The 18861-nt window shown below is 39.7% G+C and overlaps 1 protein-coding gene across 6 annotated transcripts in view; it reads left to right on the forward strand.

Annotated features, from left to right (window-relative positions):
* Positions 1-17219, forward strand: part of LGI1 (leucine rich glioma inactivated 1) — a 32554-nt gene extending 15335 nt beyond the window's left edge. Inside the window, exons 2-10 of one of the 6 annotated variants that reach the window (XM_068950060.1) lie at positions 2453-2557; positions 4473-4931; positions 5302-5373; positions 9424-9495; positions 9599-9670; positions 13892-13963; positions 15203-15372; positions 15795-15959; positions 16045-17219. In XM_068950060.1, coding sequence (XP_068806161.1) covers positions 9470-9495; positions 9599-9670; positions 13892-13963; positions 15203-15372; positions 15795-15959; positions 16045-16862 — 1323 coding nt within the window. In that variant the 5' untranslated portion in view covers positions 2453-2557; positions 4473-4931; positions 5302-5373; positions 9424-9469 and the 3' untranslated portion in view covers positions 16863-17219. Of the gene's footprint in view, positions 1-2452; positions 2558-3128; positions 3147-4472; positions 4932-5301; positions 5374-9423; positions 9496-9598; positions 9671-13891; positions 13964-15202; positions 15373-15794; positions 15960-16044 lie in introns of those variants that run through there. The other 5 variants (XM_068950057.1, XM_009677799.2, XM_068950059.1 and 2 more) reach the window with 5 other exon arrangements.
* The last annotated feature ends 1642 nt before the right edge of the window (positions 17220-18861 follow it).

The raw sequence follows: 18861 nt of genomic DNA on the forward strand, positions 1-18861 counted from the left end.
CATTTGTGGGAGTCTCTGATCTCAGAATCCTTGTGCTCCAAATGCAGTGGTAATGTATCAGTGACAATATTCCGTTTGTTAGGAGACTCCTGAATTTTGACTGTGTGATTTTGACTATTGTGCATCTATGTGGTAAAATACAGGCCTAACACAAAGCCCATTACATTTTACTAAAGTCTAGCCATCAGCCTCAGTGGATTTTGGATTAGGCCACATATGTGCAGGCAGCTCCTACTGAACGCAGAGAAGACAGCAGAATTTTCCAAAAGCAGGATGAAATAAATGACGACGGTAGTAGTATATGTATGTGCAAAGGGAAATGTAGTCAGCATGAAACCACAGGAAGCTTATTAAAACTTTGCCATATGTTGGTAATGAAAACATATTGGGCTAATGTGAATATGCAAATATAGTCAGTGGAGCAGAATTAATCCCTCAAAAATGTATTAAATATTTTTTAAAATAATTTTTGGATCTGTGTCCTGGCTTTTTGGGTTTACTTTCCTCAAATGTTTTAGCAAAGAGGTTTGCTTACAGCAGTATTCATATTTTAACCACATGTTCAAAAATATTTGCTAAAAATATATTTTTAGTAAATAATAATAATAAATGCATAAGTTTGCATTAGAAACCAAGCTGCAAAAGTTGTGCTAAGTCTGGTCAGAGAACACAAGTAATACTAGGTGGTGAATGCTACTACTAATGACAACTAACTAAAGCAGCTTTAACTTTGAGTGTCACATACCTGCACCGAACCTGTTATTAGGTGGTTTATTGTTATCAGAGGTGGTCATCAAACAGTTTGGGTACCTTTGACGAAATAAGCTGTTTGATTCCTATCATGCAGAGAGAATATGTGGGAAATAATTATTCACTGAGAGTTACTTACTTATCTCTAGTCAAAATTAAAAAGGAGAAATATCACAGCATATTAAGAAAGTTTAGGAAATAGAATCTGCTCTGCTTAGTGCAGTGCTGAATAATGCTCAGCTGTTAAAGAAGAGGGCAAAAATTAAAAAGATTCCCCACACCAGAAGAGCTTTAAAAAGGAAAAGCAGTGTGACAAGCAGGTTCATGTCTCCAAGGAGTAGACTGGCCTCCTTCCATGTTTTTTTGTTTTTGAGGGCTTCTTCTCAGACCTGATTTTGCTAAAAGAAAGCAGCTAAAATAAAGGAGGAGAAGAAAGCAAGTAGCTGGTGGACATCTCTGCCAAATTTGCAAGTAAAGGAAAGCGCACAGCAAATGCTATGGGAAAACCTACTGGTAGGAGTTAGCAGTGAAGCCTTAAGAGGTTGTAGAGAACAGAGATGACTGCAGTTCTCCGTGTTGCCAGGCTACAGTAGCCACCTAGCAGTAGTGATAGTAGAGCAGAGCACAAAATGAACACAGTGTAATTCAGACTTAGCAGTCACAGCTGAGAAAACTGAGTTAGTTTTAAGGACGATTTGCTTGAAAATAAATGCACATAATGTCTGTGCTGATATAACTAATTCTACCAAAAAGGATCTGCTGGCCTTAGCTAATTAATATCTTACCAAAGTCAAATTAGAGCTAATAATGAGAGCCCGAAGCACAGTACAAGCTTATCACTGCCCCTACTGAAACGAAGCACAGTACAAGCTTATCACTGCCCCTACTGAAACATGTCTGCCAGCGAGCACCTCCATTGCACAGCTAGGTGAAGGTTTTTCAATTAAGTCGTCAAATAATGAGAAGCCTGTCTAATTCAACAAACCGACGCCTCCGTCTGTCCTTCAAAGCTCCCTGAAAAAAGGGAATTGAATTTTGACTCCCGTTGTGCTTTCTCAGAACCTGAAACACAAGCGAAAAACAAGCCGGCGAGGCCCTGGAAGCCGGCGCTCCGGTGTGGGCACAGCAGGCAACTGCCTGTTCTGTTGAGCCAGAAGACAAGCAGCGATGGCATAGGTAAAGGGGAAGCCAAATGTTGCAACGCCTGGAGAGCGCGTACGCCGCTGAAAATCCACGAAGCAATTCGTTTTTAAACTGTTTTGTGGCAAGAACTGAGCTACTGAGCTGGGCGCAAAAGGAGCCTGGAAAATGTAATTTATGCTTCTCTTTGCACTGAACTGTTGTCAATATTCATAATACTTGCAGTTTTGGGGGAAAAAAACCCAGTTGTTTTGGCTGGTAGTTTGGAATAGAAAACTAACTTTAAGGCAGTTTTCTGCACGGAGAAAATTAGAATCCGGCTACTGCTCTGCTGCAGAACGTGCTTTTGTTGCTGAAAAACTGCTACGCTGCAAAGTTTTCAGGAGGCGCACAGTGTTGCTGGAGTATAAACTGAAAAGAAACGCCTAGGTAATTGATGGTGGATTTCAGTGAATGAGCTTAAAAAATGAGACATGGGGTTTCACCATCAATGGCAAAATATTGCCATGGCAATGGGTAGCTTTGCCAGCAAACAAACAACAACAGGCCTTTTCTCTTTCAGCGAAAAGTTAGAGAGTTTGCCGTTCTCACCTCAGCAGAAGTTTGTGCCACCCAACGTCCCGGAGGGATCAGTTCCCGAGGCGGAAAGGTAGCGCACCCTACTTAGGCAAGTACCAAAACCCAGCTGCCCTCTCAGTACTACCGTTACATCATTTCCACAGCAAGGAGTAACCTCTATGCCCATGGGAAAGTGGCACCGTTTGCCTCGTAGTGATTTCGGTGCGTTGGTGACTGTAGTCCTGTGCCATTTTCTTCTGGAGGGTGGAAGGGCTCAGAATTACGGCAGCTTTTTGTCACCCCTGGCCGAAGTGAATCCCGCTTCCGGAGAGACGGCTGACACGGAAGATTTTATCATGAGCAAAAATGTGGGTCTGCACTTGAATTAATAAAGAAAGAGCTTTAAAAAAAAAAACAAAAACCCCAAGCCCACACCGAGAGAGAGAGAGCACTGAGAAAGCGAGAGCTGCCGTTTCCTCCCCAGGCAGGGGTGCGGGGAGGGGACAGTGCGGATGCACCGGCGCAGGGGTCCTCTCCCAGCAGGGGCTTCAGAGGTGGCCTCTGCCTCTAAAAACTTTGGGCACCTTTCCAGGCATCCTGAGCGCCTTGGAGAAAGCAGTTCCCACCATTTGGTGTGAGCTTAGTGGGTCCAGAGCCGCCTCTCAGCCCCAGCGAGAGGGATCAGCGCCACAGCCCAGGTGAGGATCCGCTCTCAGCGGGGGCCTCCCTCGTGTCCGTATACTACATTTCTTGCAGCTTTGCAGGCTGCTGTCCCTCTTTGCCATCTTCTACCCATAGCAGCCGAAGTCCCTGCTGGGCACGCGTATCTGGGTATGTGCTAGGGCCTTGTTGGCACCGTTTTTGATGAAGCAAGACACAAACTGTGTTAAACTCTCTGTACCACCGGGTTGACCCTAATACAATCTTGTGATTGTATAATGCCTTCAGTCGCACTGAGGAAGTGTTAAGACCTATTACAGTTTGCAAAACTCTTCTAATAGGAATCTTATATCAGAAAAAAAAAAAAACCTCCTATATGGATTTCTAACTATTTGGCATTCATTACTTTTGCCTTACCGTTCTTTATGTTATAACACTTAGGTGCTGCTTATCTTTTGTAAGTCCCTATAAAATATTTAATACAGTTTACTGTAAAGTCTTCAGGGTGAGGACTGTGTTTTACAGAGTGTTTGTGCTGCACCTCGTACCAGTCCCAATTGCAGCCTCCAGGCAGTATTGTACGTGTTTTATTGCCATCAAGGTTTGTCCATATCGTGTCGTTTTTCACATAAGGTCTGCTCTTAACTGTAGCTGTACTATAGCTAGTGTTTAAATAACATTTTCTTTCATGTAAAATGATCAGACCAGTCTCCAAGCAAATCAATTTTTGAACTTGAATTTTTAATTAATATTATCCGTTCTGAATTGTGCTTGATCCACTTTATTTAACAAGCTCAGAAAACATGCACTAAATAAGAGTAGGTTTTTTCCCTCAGAAATGTAGTTTGAGGGCTATTTTGCATGACAAAATATTTTGTTTAGGCATGACAGTTGTAGGCATTCTCTCATACGTTATAATGTTTTCCATGTGTGGCAGCTTGTTTTTCAGCGGCACAAATATGTGCAATAAGGGCTACGGATAAAAACTAATCTAACAGCTTGTGCAGCAATGCTTTTGATGGTTCCCCTTGATTCATTTTCCAGGAGATGCTGGCTTTAGTTCTTCTGCTGCTCGCAATCTGTAAAGCACCATTCTCAGAGGTTTGTGAGGTTGTAGGGATCCAGTAAACGATGACTGATTTCTCCCCACACACGCACGTATACTCCACCCCACACCCACTCACCCACCCACCAGCAAAACATAATGCTGTACTATTTTTGGTAACAGGGAAAGGGCCTCCCTGTGAAAACAGAAAGCAGTGTGTTTCTCAGTTACATCACTTTGCAATCTAATGCTGTGTTGTGCTCAGTGTTTTTGTGGTGATGCAAGTCTTTTTTTTTTTTTTTTTTTCTTCTCCCTTCAGCCGGTTGGATTTTCCCCATCTTACAGCACCTCGCAGGTCTCTGCTCTGAGCAGTACGTTGCCTGAGTGAGTGGAAACATACAGATCAGCTGCAGGTTTCTGTCTACAAAAACAGAGTGAAAGAGAAAGAAAAGGGTTGGGAAAGCAGAGACAAATATTGACCTGGACTTATAGAAAGACATCCAATGGCTGAATAAAGAACCCCTGTTCATGTTTTGGGATATTCTTTCAACTGGCTGGAACGAGAGCAGATCAAAAGAATGGGAAATGCCAGCAGACCCTTTAGAAGAATTGCTTATTTCTTATGCCTTTTATCTGTGCTTTTGCTGACTGAAGGGAAGAAACCAGTGAAGCCAAAATGTCCTGCCTGGTGTACTTGTACCAAAGATAATGCTTTATGTGAAAATGCCAGATCTATTCCTCGCAGCGTTCCGCCTGATGTTATCTCACTGTAAGGGCTGTAAGCATTTGGTTATTTAATTTATGATTTAAAATGAACTCGGATGTGTGGTGTTTTCAGTGCATTCTGAAAGATGCTTGCTGCAGGGAGTACCTCCAGCATTCACAGTCATCAGCTAATGTGTTAAAATTGTGCTGCATCCTTGAATCCTGATTTTTACATCTCTTTCATCTGTCTGTCTGTCTGTGTGTGTGCACACATACCATTTTATACCTTTTTCTATACTACATGAAACCTGTAACATTTTCCTTTTTTCTTTTTTCTTTGCAGTACTTATGTAAATAAATTTCTCTGTGATGCCCAAATCGGTATTATAGCCATGAGTATATGAGTCTACATTAACATAAGGTTGTTTTTTTCTTCTTTCCAGATCCTTTGTGAGATCTGCTTTTACTAAAATCCCAGAAGGGAGTTTTTTGCTCACACCATCTCTGCAGCTTCTGTGAGAAATATTTATATAATTTTTTTTGTTGTGAAATGTAAATGTGTCCATGAATACTATAGAAAGGGTGTCAGCATTAATTTTAAAAGAAATAGCAAGAGAAGATTCATTCGATGACAAAATACAAGAGTTTTGAGTAATTTGAATGATAGTGCATGTTTAATTTTTTCAAACTGTATGTACTTACTTAGTGTTTTGCAAGGATATTTGTTGTCAGTGCTACTTTGAATGGTTACGTTCTGAAGCTTTCTGTGACAGAACATATGTTATCTTTATTATACTTTAATTAATATGACAGTAGGGATCTGAGCATTGCAACAACTATTCCAGTTTCTTTTCTGCAGTCCTAGGGCCTGATCCCAGTCAAACGCTGCCCGTTTGCAACTCTCCCCGACTGCAACCTCAGAACCTCTCAGGTCAGGCCCTTAATTTCGGTGGGACAGGTCCTGCAGTCCTTTTTCATGTAAAACTGCCGTTGCCTTCTGTGGAAGTTTAGTCACTTCAGCGGGAGTTTTATCTGGACAGGGCCTGGATTTGACCCTGTTTGTTTTTTCATGTTCTTTGAAAATATACAAAAGTAGGGAAGATTTGAATTCAATCAAACATTTTAAGCAGTTATTTCAGAATTAAATAGAGTGAGGAGGTATACAGAAGATGAGAATATTTTTGCATGTTTAAATATTAAATTCGTTTTTGTGTCAGATTTTTACAGGTTCACAGGCTTTCTAGAAATGTGGGCATATGATTATATAATTGCTAGCTCTACAAAGGTAGAGGGGGTGTAACCTGAACTGTTTATAGCGGATGTGCTACCAGGCTGAAACACATCCAGATTCGTCTCAGAAATCTGGCAAGAAAGACTCCCTGATATGATCAAAATCAAAATTAGACATCTGTCCCAGACTGACTTCACATGCACCCTCGATTTTCAGAAGCGTAACGTTGATATAGTGGAGCCCTAAGGCTGTCACATTAAACTGTTGGTGCGCGGGTAGCTGAAGCCCTGACCCTAGCTGTACTCTGCTACCTCAAGTGGAGCGGATAAGGAGGTGCAGACATACTGTACAATTTTGGATACAGGGTAAATAGGTAAATGTAGTTACTATGGAAACCTAAATGCTTTTCTATTGTGCTTTAATGCTGAGAAGATTTTCCAAGGTGGTCACGAAAGGGACAAATCTCACATAATTCCTGCAGCGTGCCTTTCAAAGGAAAGAAAAAAGAAATGGCAGCATTTGTACTGTGCTTGTGCCTGGAGAGAGTGAGTAGGACATCATAATCATCTCTCTTGGCTACGATATGCCACCTACGCTTAGCAGTCCCACTGCTAGCGAAGGCAGGATTGGGTAGGGTGGAGCAGAACAGACGCATTCTTTTGATTTTGAGTTTATCTAGTGCCCAGCACAGTGGGGTCTTAGTCTCTGGCGCTGGCTTTTGGCATTTCGGTGATAGTAATAATCTGCATGGTCTGCCTTTCCCTTCACTGAAATGCATGCTCTAAGCTGCTGCTAATAAAGTGCTGCAACAAAGGCAGAAGAGCAGTTTTTGCTCCATGATGAGCTTTCACAAGCGACATGTTAAAATGGTGCAAACAATTCACAGATTACTTACTTCTTCTACCTAGCATTTCTCAAATTATTACTGAATACTTTTCCAGATATATTTCTAACATGGTAGCTGAGCTGCTTGCCATCTTTGGAAAGTGTCAGGCTTTGGATCTAAGACAAATGAGCCCTCGTTAAATACGGCACATAGAAGCAGGATTGTAGCTGTGGGGCCAACACTCCGCTCTGTAAGCGGGAAAGAAAAAACGCCACATTTGGAAGAAGACAGAGTAAGCAAAATAAGAATATGTATGCAAAACTCAGGGTAATTAAAAATTAAACTAAGTTTCAGCTTGGCATAGTTATAGCTGTATTGGTAGGTTTAATTTAGCCAATAGCAAGATTTAGCAGCCTAGCCGTATTTTTTATGTAATAGTCTCCAGCATAATGTTTTTAAGGTCCAAATGTTAACTTGGTATCTCCAGGATGCCAGACATATTTCTGAGCGCGGAATACATCTGCCTCTATTACTATTTACGATGATTTTTACTGTAGTAGTGGCAATGGTCTGTAGAAAAATCATGGTCCTACTGTGCTAACCGCTGTGCAGAAGTCCCATTTCAGTCCGTCTAGAAAAGCAGCGCAGAGTGTTCAGGACAGGAGAGCCTTGCTTCTTTGAGGGATGGTACGATCTGTGCTCTTCATGTGACAAGAACAACATGAACAACCTACACAGATACGGTGAAGTGTCAAGCAGCAGCGTTCCCTAAGCGTAGACAAAATCTCCCTCCGTTGCTCTCCAGCACATGTAACCCTGTGTATCGTGCAATGTGCCGAGGGGGCCCTTGTAAACCGATGACCTGAAAACACCTAAGAGGGGAGGTAACTGTGGCGCTCGAATTTGTACCTGCTAACAGCACATGGTTCCTGCTAAGCAATGCAGTCCCTAGCTGCAGGGCAGTACCTCGAGCCTCTGCCCCCACCCCAGAAGGAGCTAGTTGGTGGATCCCAGATGAGGCAAACCTGGCCTTTAAGGTCACCGCGTGCGAGAAAAGCCACTTTGTGCATCATGTAAATGTGAGACAGCCATCAGAGCAAAGGGGGGAAGGTGTGAGATGGGAGGCAAATGAGCTCACTGAGTGCAAGACCTATGCTATAAGCCTGGTGATCTCTGAAGCTATTACATTATTTAAACTACTATGCTATTTAAAGAGATACTACTCTATTCTTGTGAATTACAAGGAGGGAAGAGTGCAGAAAAATAAGAATTACCCAGCGAAACCTCATCAGAAAAGTAAAATTAATTGCAGGCAGCCGATTTACTAAATGGGTCTTCTGGTCCAGAGATTTTATAGAAATACTTATTTTCTCTAAGAAAGAGAAGTATTTGTTGTGTCTGACAAAGGGGAAGACTTTCCTGCTTATATTTTTGTAAAGATATAGGAACACATTTTAAATGCAAAAAGCATAGTTTGCAATAGCCGAGCAAGAAAATAAATCAAGTGAAATTTATTTTTGAGGCAAAGTTCAATAGAAGAGATTAATTCATTAAGTGTATTGAAATCTTGAATCACTGAATGCCTGGGGACGTTGTCATGTAAGTCCATGTATCCATCAGGCCCAACTGAATAAAATATGCATGTGCATCTATTGTTCCACTGGGGAAAGTAAAGTTTGCCTTACTTGACGATGCCTCACCATGTTAAGGGTGTGGCAGGCCAGAGCTGAATTAAAATGGACAAATGCAAACATAGCTGAATCATAAGTAAGGCTGGAAAAATCAATGCTAGTCCATTTTTAATGGCTACAAGATGACGTGAAATTAACCATCTTGCTAGTATTTTTACAGCTAGACAGGTGAAAAATATATGTGCACACTAAGAGCTATCTCCAACAGGTAAAGTGTGGTCTTAAAAATAGTTCTGAGTTGAACACTGACTAAATTAAAATGACAATAAGAGATTTTCCATTTTTTCCCTCAGTGACTTCTCCGTACCCTCAGGTCATATAAGCTCACAATATAGCTTGTAAGTTAAAGGTTTATCTTACCCGCCAGCCGTACAAATTCAACCTGATGTCTAGCTAACAAGCTGGATACTTGTCTTATGTTGGCGTCAAAAGTAAGTGTTCTTCCACACAGTTTAGGCTTCTGTGGTATTTGGACATTTCACTGTCACCCGGGTATGTCTTCACTGACTGTTGTGCAATCCTGCTGTTCTAAAGGCATGATAAACCCACGCTTACATCCCACAGAAGTCAATGGAATTTTATCAGGTGGCCCCAGTCTGCAAAGCAACGAGTTGTTGGGTCCTTTGGAAATCTTCCATTTGCAACAGACTAAAGGTGCAATATATCGGCAGTGTGTTGCAGCCTTATGATCCTGTAGTGCTTACACAGACAAAACACAAAACCGGTCAATAGAAGTTTGGCCTACGTTGGCTTGCTGGACCATTTTCTAAAGGTGCTAATAACCTAACAGTGTTTTGTTTTGCATCTCTTTACACAGGTTGTTTACATCAAACACTTTTGATGTTATTAGTGATGATGCTTTCATGGGCCTTCCTCATCTAGAATATTTGTGAGTGGACAAAATGATATTTCCTGGCATTATTGAATAGAGTGGGTGGGCTTCCAAGTTCCAGGCATTGCTTTGACCAGAATGACTTTACGACCCATTACAGGTTCATAGAGAACAACAGCATTAAGTCAATTTCAAGAAATACTTTCAGAGGACTGAAATCTTTAATTCACCTGTAAGTAAAAGTGGTTGAATATATTTACTTGGTATATTTAATATAGTAACTGAACCACTGTGTTGTTTAATTTAGCATTCTGATATATCACCATTCACATTTGTTTAAGCGATATTAATATTCATTTAATTTGACTGTTAATCTTTGTGTCTCCACCAAAGACTTCCAAACTGTGCTATGTATAGAAGGATGGTTCCCAAACAGCTCCCAAGCAGTGTACGGCCATAACTCCCTGACTTTCTCTGCTCAGAGCTTGGAGGAGCAGGGAGAAAGCAGGATGGGTCGGGAAACTGGCACTGATGAGGTGAGATAGGAGAGCGAGGGAATGGGTTTGAGTCCCCGTTTGGGACTCAGCGAGGAAAAAGGTGGAGCTGAGGGGTGGAAGGGTGTCTCTTCTCAAGTATGTGTAGTGTGGATCCGGGAGCACATTACTGCCATTGCTGGGGACCAGCTACCACCGTCTGTAGCTGCCTCCACCTCAAGCACTGCCCATACTCAGCAGATTTTGATCCAATCAAGTTTGGAAATTCCTACACTTAGCAATTTTAAATATGAGAGTTGCACCAATTCTCTGTCTGTTATGAGTTACCGATCCAGTTCTTCCCCATAGCTTTATGGCAAAATCAGCCATTAGACTTCAGCAGAAGCGGCAACAGAGCCCTACGCTGCTGCCCCCGTCCTCTCCCACGCACCAGCTAGCACAGTCCCTGATCGGGGTCTGCGAGTCCCCCGAGCGCCAACACCAGGGCCTGCTTAGCATCCCCCCTGCTGCCACGCAGCCGTTCGGCTCTCTGGAAGCATAGCCAGACCCTCGCCCTCGGACACGCCGCTGGCCCCTCGCTGCGGCAGCGGCGAGGCTAAATCAGCCACAGGAGCTCTCTGTACTAATGCGGCTCTTAGAAGCAAAGCTTCCCATGGGCAGATTGGCAGAGGTATCTCGCCCGCTGCGCGCAGGAGGTGAAACACACACCGGCAAGGAGTACCTGTGACGTTTAACTGCAAATACAAGAGTGGCATCCTCAAGGTCTGATCTAGCAAGGGAGTTTTTAAATAGGCTTCTATCTTTGCTGTTAGGTCAGGTTTATGTTCTATCAGTTTTATTTTCACAAGTGGTAAATGTATTAAAAATACAATGTACACTCGAAAACAACATTAAAAATACAAAATACAGTAAGAGAAGGAGGCTGGGTTATATAATGCACTTCCTATACATGGGCTAAATCGGCACACATGGGTTGTGCCTGACACGGATTTATACCCAGCTCTGAGCATTTGCATTTGCAAGCATATATCTTGGGGTATTTGTCATAGGCCGGGGAGTGGATCCTGACCTTTTTGCTTTAACATAATAACCTCCAAGATGGATTTGAAACAGGATCATTTAGTTTTTTCTTTCATAAATCTAGACATAGGAGAAAGCAGAGATTCAACTTTAAACAGTTAATGCTTAAGTATAATAGCTTAACTGCAATTCACCAAATACTGCACCGCATAGTAAATGTACCATAAAACCCTTTACTGTTCCCTTTTCGGTCAGAATGGACTAGACTCTCAACTCGCGGAAACAGAGTTTACCGTGACTACTCACATATATAAGGTTATTTATAGAAAGCCTCTAGGACTGACAAAGGGGAAAGAGTGAAGAGAGGGGAAAAAGATGTTTAAACTGGTTGTGCACATCCTATAAAAATCCATATTATAGGTATAGGCATAATTATAGTATCGTTAGAAAAGGGAGATAACAGGATAAGGTTGGTAACTGAGACCCTATCTTCAAAATATTTATGCGCATGAATAGCTCTATATTCACAGAAGGTTCCAGTACATTATTTATTATATCCATTTATTTATTTAGTAGCTGTTACTGCCAGTGAGCAAATTGCTTTTCTAACACAGAGGTAGACACAGCTCCTTCTCCACAGAGCATACAGTCCAAGAGTAACATCTTGTCTTGACTGCTGTGTTGGTTTCTGGGGATGCTTCAACAGTTTCGAAAGAGAAACCATATGCAAAAGATAGAATCACGTTTGAGAAGCCATTATGGTTTGCATGTGCTTGCACGCACATTTTTGGGAGATAGATATATGCATCATGCTGCTGTTGCACATGGAGTGCTATTCATGAGGATAATGAGAATTTTTCAGACAAAATAACTGCAAAAGCAGGTCCATAAACAACAGAATGTGACTAGTTCAATCTCTTTGCAGAGCTGCTCCCCTCCCTTTGGGACAGATTGTACATGCAAATTAAGAATAATCGTTTGGCCTTCTGAGGCATTTCTCATTTGAGAAACAGGAGAGTACTTTTGATACATTAAAATATATTAAGAAGAATCAGAGTAAATAAGGTAGAGGAGAAGGTACCATGAAGGTAGAGGAGAATGTGAACTTTGTTCTATTTAATCTGTTCACTTCCTTCTCACAACATAATTTTTGCAATGCAGCGAACTATCCAAACATTTGTAGTTTCATTATGCAATTCACTTTAATAATTACATTGTGTCCTCCTTGTAAAATAGAGCCATCCAGTATTTATTGTTATGCACCATAATTAATTTGCTGTTTTGATTAGATTTAAGAAAAAAATTAACACAATTGTGTTTTTCTACTAATTTACTAATTTAATGTCAAAATCTTACATTTAGGGTTGGGAAATAATTTCTACGCATTTCTTTCGAATTGCAAAATATGTGTCCCTAAGTATAACTGCATGCTCGACTCAGCTATTATTCTTAATAGTTATCAACCGAGTACTATGCAAAGCACCATCTAGACATGACAATATGTTTTCTAACATATAGGTATGCTTTCTACATGGAATACAAAATGCACAATTTTAATCCAAAAATTGGCAAATATATAAACCTTGCGTACTTTTTCTTTCAGTCAGGTTCCCGTGGCAGTGGTGAACCACTGGCACTTCCTAGTCTATCATCCCTTTCAGTTTGATATAAATACCAAGTCATAAACAATATATAGGGTGCTGAACCTGTAGGCCTGCAAGCCTACTTAGCTTTGTTCATATGAGTTTAGCTGACTTTTAGAGAATTGCTCTTGCGTGTAAAACTAAGCGTAAGTGAAGCACATGATACATATACCAAGTAATGTTGCAGTCGGATATACTTTGAAAACAGTGAAGTAAGAATAGAATAATAGAATCCCAAATTTATTATTCCTGATAAAGCAAAGAGCACTTAATTTTAAATGATGCAGTAGACCCACTGGCTTCAGAAGTAGGTCTGTATCTGGGCTTGAATTTAAGTATATGCCTAAGTGGCTTTACTTGGGTAGAGAAATTGTAGTTAAGTACATTTTGGGTTTACAAGTAAAAATTGAAGCTTTTCCAAATCTTACTAGCTAACTAGGATCTTATAGGAGAATTTCTTTCCATTTTCATTTCTTCTCATCAATAATAATTTTGTTAATCATAGGAGGCCTAAACTATACCCTGTAACATTATTCTCTTCCTGTCATGCCCTCTGTGACACCTAGAAGAACCCAGGATCTTTGGTGGACTTGCACAGACATTCCTGAATGAAATTTAATATATTCTTTGTTTAAAGCCTGCTCACATGTCCTTCTCACTCTTACTAGCTGGACTAGTCATTGAGTTGAAGATTGATTTAAAAATAGGGAATTAAGAACTATTTTTGCTGGTTACACACAGACACACACACACATACATGTTCCAGGAAAGAAATTCATGCTGATCAACAATTTCTTGTCTATTACTGCATATTTGCAAAAACATAGGAACTAAAGAAGCCTAAGTTCAATAGAATGAAACCTAGTACTAAGATTTTGATTTTGCTTCCAGCAGAGAGAAAAGAAAGCAGAAGATTGCAGTAATATGAATGCTACGCATTGGTATCTCATACGGAAAACATTAGTAGATCCAATCATGACTAATTGTTTTAAAATAATGGTGTTGGCAAAACACCAGAGGTGATTGCACTTTTTACCCTGCTAAGTGAAGCATTGTAAATGCTATAAGGCTGCTGAAGAGTCAAGAAAGCAGGAGGAGGCATGATATTTTAGTGGAAGAAAGAGTCACAAAGTAAATGAGCTATTCTTGAAAGCAGTCTTCTAGAACTAAGTGCTGGAGAATACTAGGGTTCTTTATTTTATGAAAACAAAAAAGCCAATAAAACCCAGCCTTACACCTCGCACAAATGTGTAATTTGATGAGCTAGCACTGATACTGAAATATCTTCTTTTACAGGAGTCTTGCAAATAATAATCTCCAAACGCTTCCAAAAGACATATTCAAAGGCTTGGATTCTTTAACGAATGTGTAAGAAATCATCACTTTCTTATTATCAAACACTAATTAGAAAAGAAAAAGAAAACAGGCTGTTCCCTTTTCATGACTGGAAGAGATTGCAAAATATTTTGGTTTGGTATTTTTGTTAATCTTCAATTCTTAAACTATTAATTATACCAAAAAATACAAAAGAGGCATCTTTGGAAGACCATTCAAGCCAATAATCATTAATGGGACCTCCTTATTGTTGAATAGAGATTATAGAAGCAAATATAGGCTTGATTTTTGTCTAATGTTGTGACCGTTTGTTTTAGTTTTGTAATATTTCACTAGTTACAAAGATAAGTAATATTGTTAGTAATTATGTAAGAGATCCGCGTATTTGTGAAGACTTATTGAAAAAGAAGGAAACATCCTTGGGAATGCCTGAGAGAGCATGATAGGAGGGATGGGGGGAGGTGTTTCATGGAAGTAACGTTTCTGACGTCCAAATATTTCTGGGAAGGCTGTCTTTTATCACAAAAGTTTCAGTGTCTTAATAAGTGCCATATCCCATACTAAATCTAACTGCAACCACCCTAAAACATGAACTTGTTTACACATATAACTTAAATATGAGTAAAAATACAAAATATAAACAAGCAGATAAATCCTATAGTTGCTTCACTGAAATATGGCCTGTTTACAATATGCTAGTTTCTGGTTCACCTGACTCGGGGTGATGGGTGCAGAACACCCTCTGTCTGCTCCCTGTATGAGCACGGCGGGCTGAATTCACACCGCAGAGCTGCGGGAGGAGGTTGTGGAGACGGCCAGTGTATCTAGCAGCATTGCTTGGCATGACTGATCCCAGCCAGCTGGTCACGCAGTCAGGTCCTGGCACTTCCCCATTCCTATACATACTTTCTGAAATGTGATGGAAGACAACTGTAAAAGACTTAACAGAATTCCTTTGCTTGTGTCTCCTAAAACCCTAAATGATGTCTTCTAACGGAGAGAGCAAATACTGACTGACAGTGTACATTAATGGCTATTTTGTTTTCTGCAATGCTCTTGCTAAGATTTCCTTAACAAAATTAAATCTCTTTAGGTTCTGGTATGTAGATTTCACTAACTCTCTGATGGGTCAGGACAAATTAGGCCAGGGAAGTACCAATTCAGAAAAAGCAAGAGGGCACATATTTAACAAGAGCCCAATTTGTTGTTGTCCTGCAAGGAGAAATACAACAGCTAACTACCTATTTTCAATGCATGATTTATTTTTTGTAGGGATCTTAGAGGAAATGCATTTAATTGTGACTGCAAACTGAAGTGGTTAGTGGAATGGCTGGGTAGCACCAATGCAACAGTTGAAGACATTTACTGTGAAAGCCCACCAGAATATAAGAAGCGCAAAATCAATAGCCTCTCTCCAAAAGAATTTGATTGCATTATTACAGGTAATGTGCTTCCAATTATTTAATCTTGTTAAATTAAAATCAAAGCTTTCTATTTTTTTTAATATAGGGTCCATGTTTGCAATAAGGCTGCCTATCTGATGGACCTTTCACTAAAATCAACATGAATTCTGTGCGGGTGTAAGTCTGACATGGGAACAATTTGGGAGTGGGGTCTTGCAGCTTGTACTCAGACTTTAATATGTTATATAAGAACTTGAAGAACTGGGACATACAATAATAGCTCTTTTAATTGAGCAAGAATGAAAAGCAGGTTGTAGTGCTCCTTCATCAATAAGCAAATTGGACTAGTGATTAAATAATGTGATTTGTAATAGATTGTTAAGTAGATGTGCTTTCAGTACAGCAGGGAAAGTATCTCTCTGTACAATTATCATGTGTTGTGTGTGTGTGCGCTTTTGCAGAGTTTGAAGTTTATCAGTCCCTGCCATATCAATCTCTGTCAGTAGACACTTTCTCATACATGAATGATGAGCATGTGGTTATTGCCCAGCCTTTTACTGGAAAATGCATTTTTCTTGAATGGGACCATGTAGAAGTGATGTTCAGGAATTATGACAACATTACAGGTATGAACAGTGCTTGCCAAATAACATTATGACACATGATGCAGAAAGTGGTGCTAACTGTGTCTTTTACTTTTATTCTTTATAGGTACTTCAACTGTTGTGTGTAAACCTATAGTTATTGAGAGTCAGCTGTATGTCATTGTCGCGCAGCTGTTTGGAGGCTCCCACATATATAAAAGAGATATTTTTGCTAATAAGTTTATAAAAATTCAAGATATTGAAATCCTTAAAATCCGAAAACCCAATGACATTGAAACTTTCAGGATTGCTGAAGACTGGTATTTTGTTGTTGCAGACAGTTCGAAAGCTGGTTTCACCACTGTTTACAAATGGAATGGGAATGGATTTTATTCCCATCAGTCTCTGCATGCCTGGTACAGAGATACTGATGTGGAGTATCTTGAAATATCCGGCAAACCACATTTAATTCTATCAAGTAGTTCCCAAAGACCTGTAATATATCAATGGAACAAAGGAACAAATGAATTTGTTAAGCGTTTCGATATCCAAGATATGGAAGATGCATATGCAGTGAAACATTTCAAAGTGAAAGAGGATGTGTACATTTGTTTAACAAGATTTATTGGGGACTCTAAAGTAATGAAATGGGGTGGTTCAGCATTCCTGGATTTACAAAGGATGCCATCCCGAGGGTCAATGGTATTCCAACCACTTCAGATAAGTAATTATCAATATGCCATTCTTGGAAGTGATTATTCTTTCACTCAAGTCTATTATTGGGATGCTGAAAAAGCAAAATTTGTGAAGTTTCAAGAATTAAACATACAGGCACCAAGATCTTTCATACATGTCTCCATCGATAAACGAGATTTTCTCTTTGCTTCAAGTTTTAAGGGAACTACACTGATTTATAAACATGTCATAGTTGACTTAAGCGCATGACACTCCTAATTCTGAGATTACATCAGACTTTCTACCATAAGTGGACAAAATGAACTAAATGCATGATGACTCTCTTATCTTACTTCCAAATGAATGCCTTTAAAAGTTGAGATTGCTAGAACAAAGTATTACTAGTATCTTCATCTTTAATTGTCAAGTCTAGTGGTGTTGGAAGTTGCATTTTTTAACAAAAAGAAATTAAATTAACTGTTCTTTGCATCCACAGTATGTAAATATGTGTGCAACTGCATCTGTTGCTATAAAGAATATTAAGATGTAATTTTCCATTTATTTATTCACCTGTTTGAAACAACTGCCAAATAAAATGTTTACATTTTGTGTCTTTCACATTCCAAATGTTATTTGCAGATGATACTTTTTATTTGTGTATATACTATACACATATAAAATAAACCCAAACAGGCATACTGCAGTGTTGTACTGCATGGAAGATGCACAATATTAAAGATCAGGTGTTTTTTACATGTAATCAGAAGTTCTCAATAAAAATATAGCATTTAACCCCAATCCTATAAACAATCACCTAGACAGATCCTTGCATTTATGTGGTGCTCCACTGGTTTAAACAGGACTCCACCCAGAGAAAAGGGTTTGGTTATACAGATCTGGTTGTAGGATGGGGCTTTGTATTGTGTGTAGTTGCAAGTGCTTGTTGTTGGTGGGGTTTTTTTAACTTACAGAGGAATCAACAGAATAAAAGCTGATATAAAGGCCTTTCTCCACCTCATGCTGAAGCAGCACAAAACAAATGTCTGGTATGACACTTGGGCCATCACTGTGCTGAAAGCTAGAAGCATAGCTTATTTCAGCTAGCATCATTTCTATATCTGAACCGTTACACACCACTTGCATGAATTCTTTGTATCTCTGTCAAGCCTTTCCACTGTAAGTCCAATTATTTGATCTTCAGTGAATTTCTCCATTCTTCTGAATGAGGCTACTGAATGTGAAGTCATTTTTTCCCCTATCCTGCAATGATGTTCAATAACAGATACTCTTGAAATTCAGGGAATTTTGAATGTGGCAGGACAAATTCAGTTGGTGTAGCACATGCAACTCCTAGGAGGCTACCTACGGCTGTTAAATTACAGCAGTTCTGAATTTGGCATGAAAATCTATTACAAACTCAAAGTTAAAATAGTCTTTTTTTTACATACATCTAGTGCATCACTCGTGAGACACCAACACCAACTTGCTGCTGAAGATCATTCAATGCAGCTCAGGAAGAGAGCATAGATGGATTTTAGACACCTTTGCGCTTCCCCTGTTAGGACATTATCAAACCTTGTACTTCAATGCCATCTTTAAATTACATACATGAACATTGTGTATGTTTATACACGTTTAACATTTCTAACATTCACAGTAGGAAGACTTTAATTGGCAAATAAGACTTTTCATCCTATGAGTGTCTTAGCTAATCCCACAAGCTGATCCTGCAAGCTGGGTGGCTCCCTATGTTCACAGAGGTCCCCAAGTGGCAGAGCAGTTTCAGCCTTAATTATTTTTCTTCTGTCTACTAGTGCTGCTCAGAGCACCTCTGAGTACAGCAGAAAAGCATCATTAAGCAAAATGACAGGTAATATATATTTTAAGAAGCTAATCCTAAACTGTATGCCTCTGTAGTAAAGAATATAGTATTTTACATTATATTTGATTCTAAAAGTAAGAAAAAACACCCCATGTGAACAATGCTACTCTAATAAATTAAGATGCACTGGAAATGTCAATTTTTAGTGCCTTTTGCTCCACAGCTGCCTATGCTCTGTTCAGTATTTGACTTAACTAGCTATTCCATATACACTCACAGTGCAACTAGACTTGAAATGGCCTCCAGATACTGTTCTTAACAAATAATTTCCCCAGATATCATCCTGATAAGCGATCACTAGCTTGACAGGTTTCCTTTATAAATTTTTAGCTTTTATATAGGTGTGATTTCAAAACCCAGATGAATCCAACTAACTTATTCTGCTAT

The sequence above is a fragment of the Struthio camelus genome, chromosome 7 (assembly GCF_040807025.1).
Source record: "Struthio camelus isolate bStrCam1 chromosome 7, bStrCam1.hap1, whole genome shotgun sequence".
Lineage (NCBI taxonomy): Eukaryota > Metazoa > Chordata > Aves > Struthioniformes > Struthionidae > Struthio > Struthio camelus.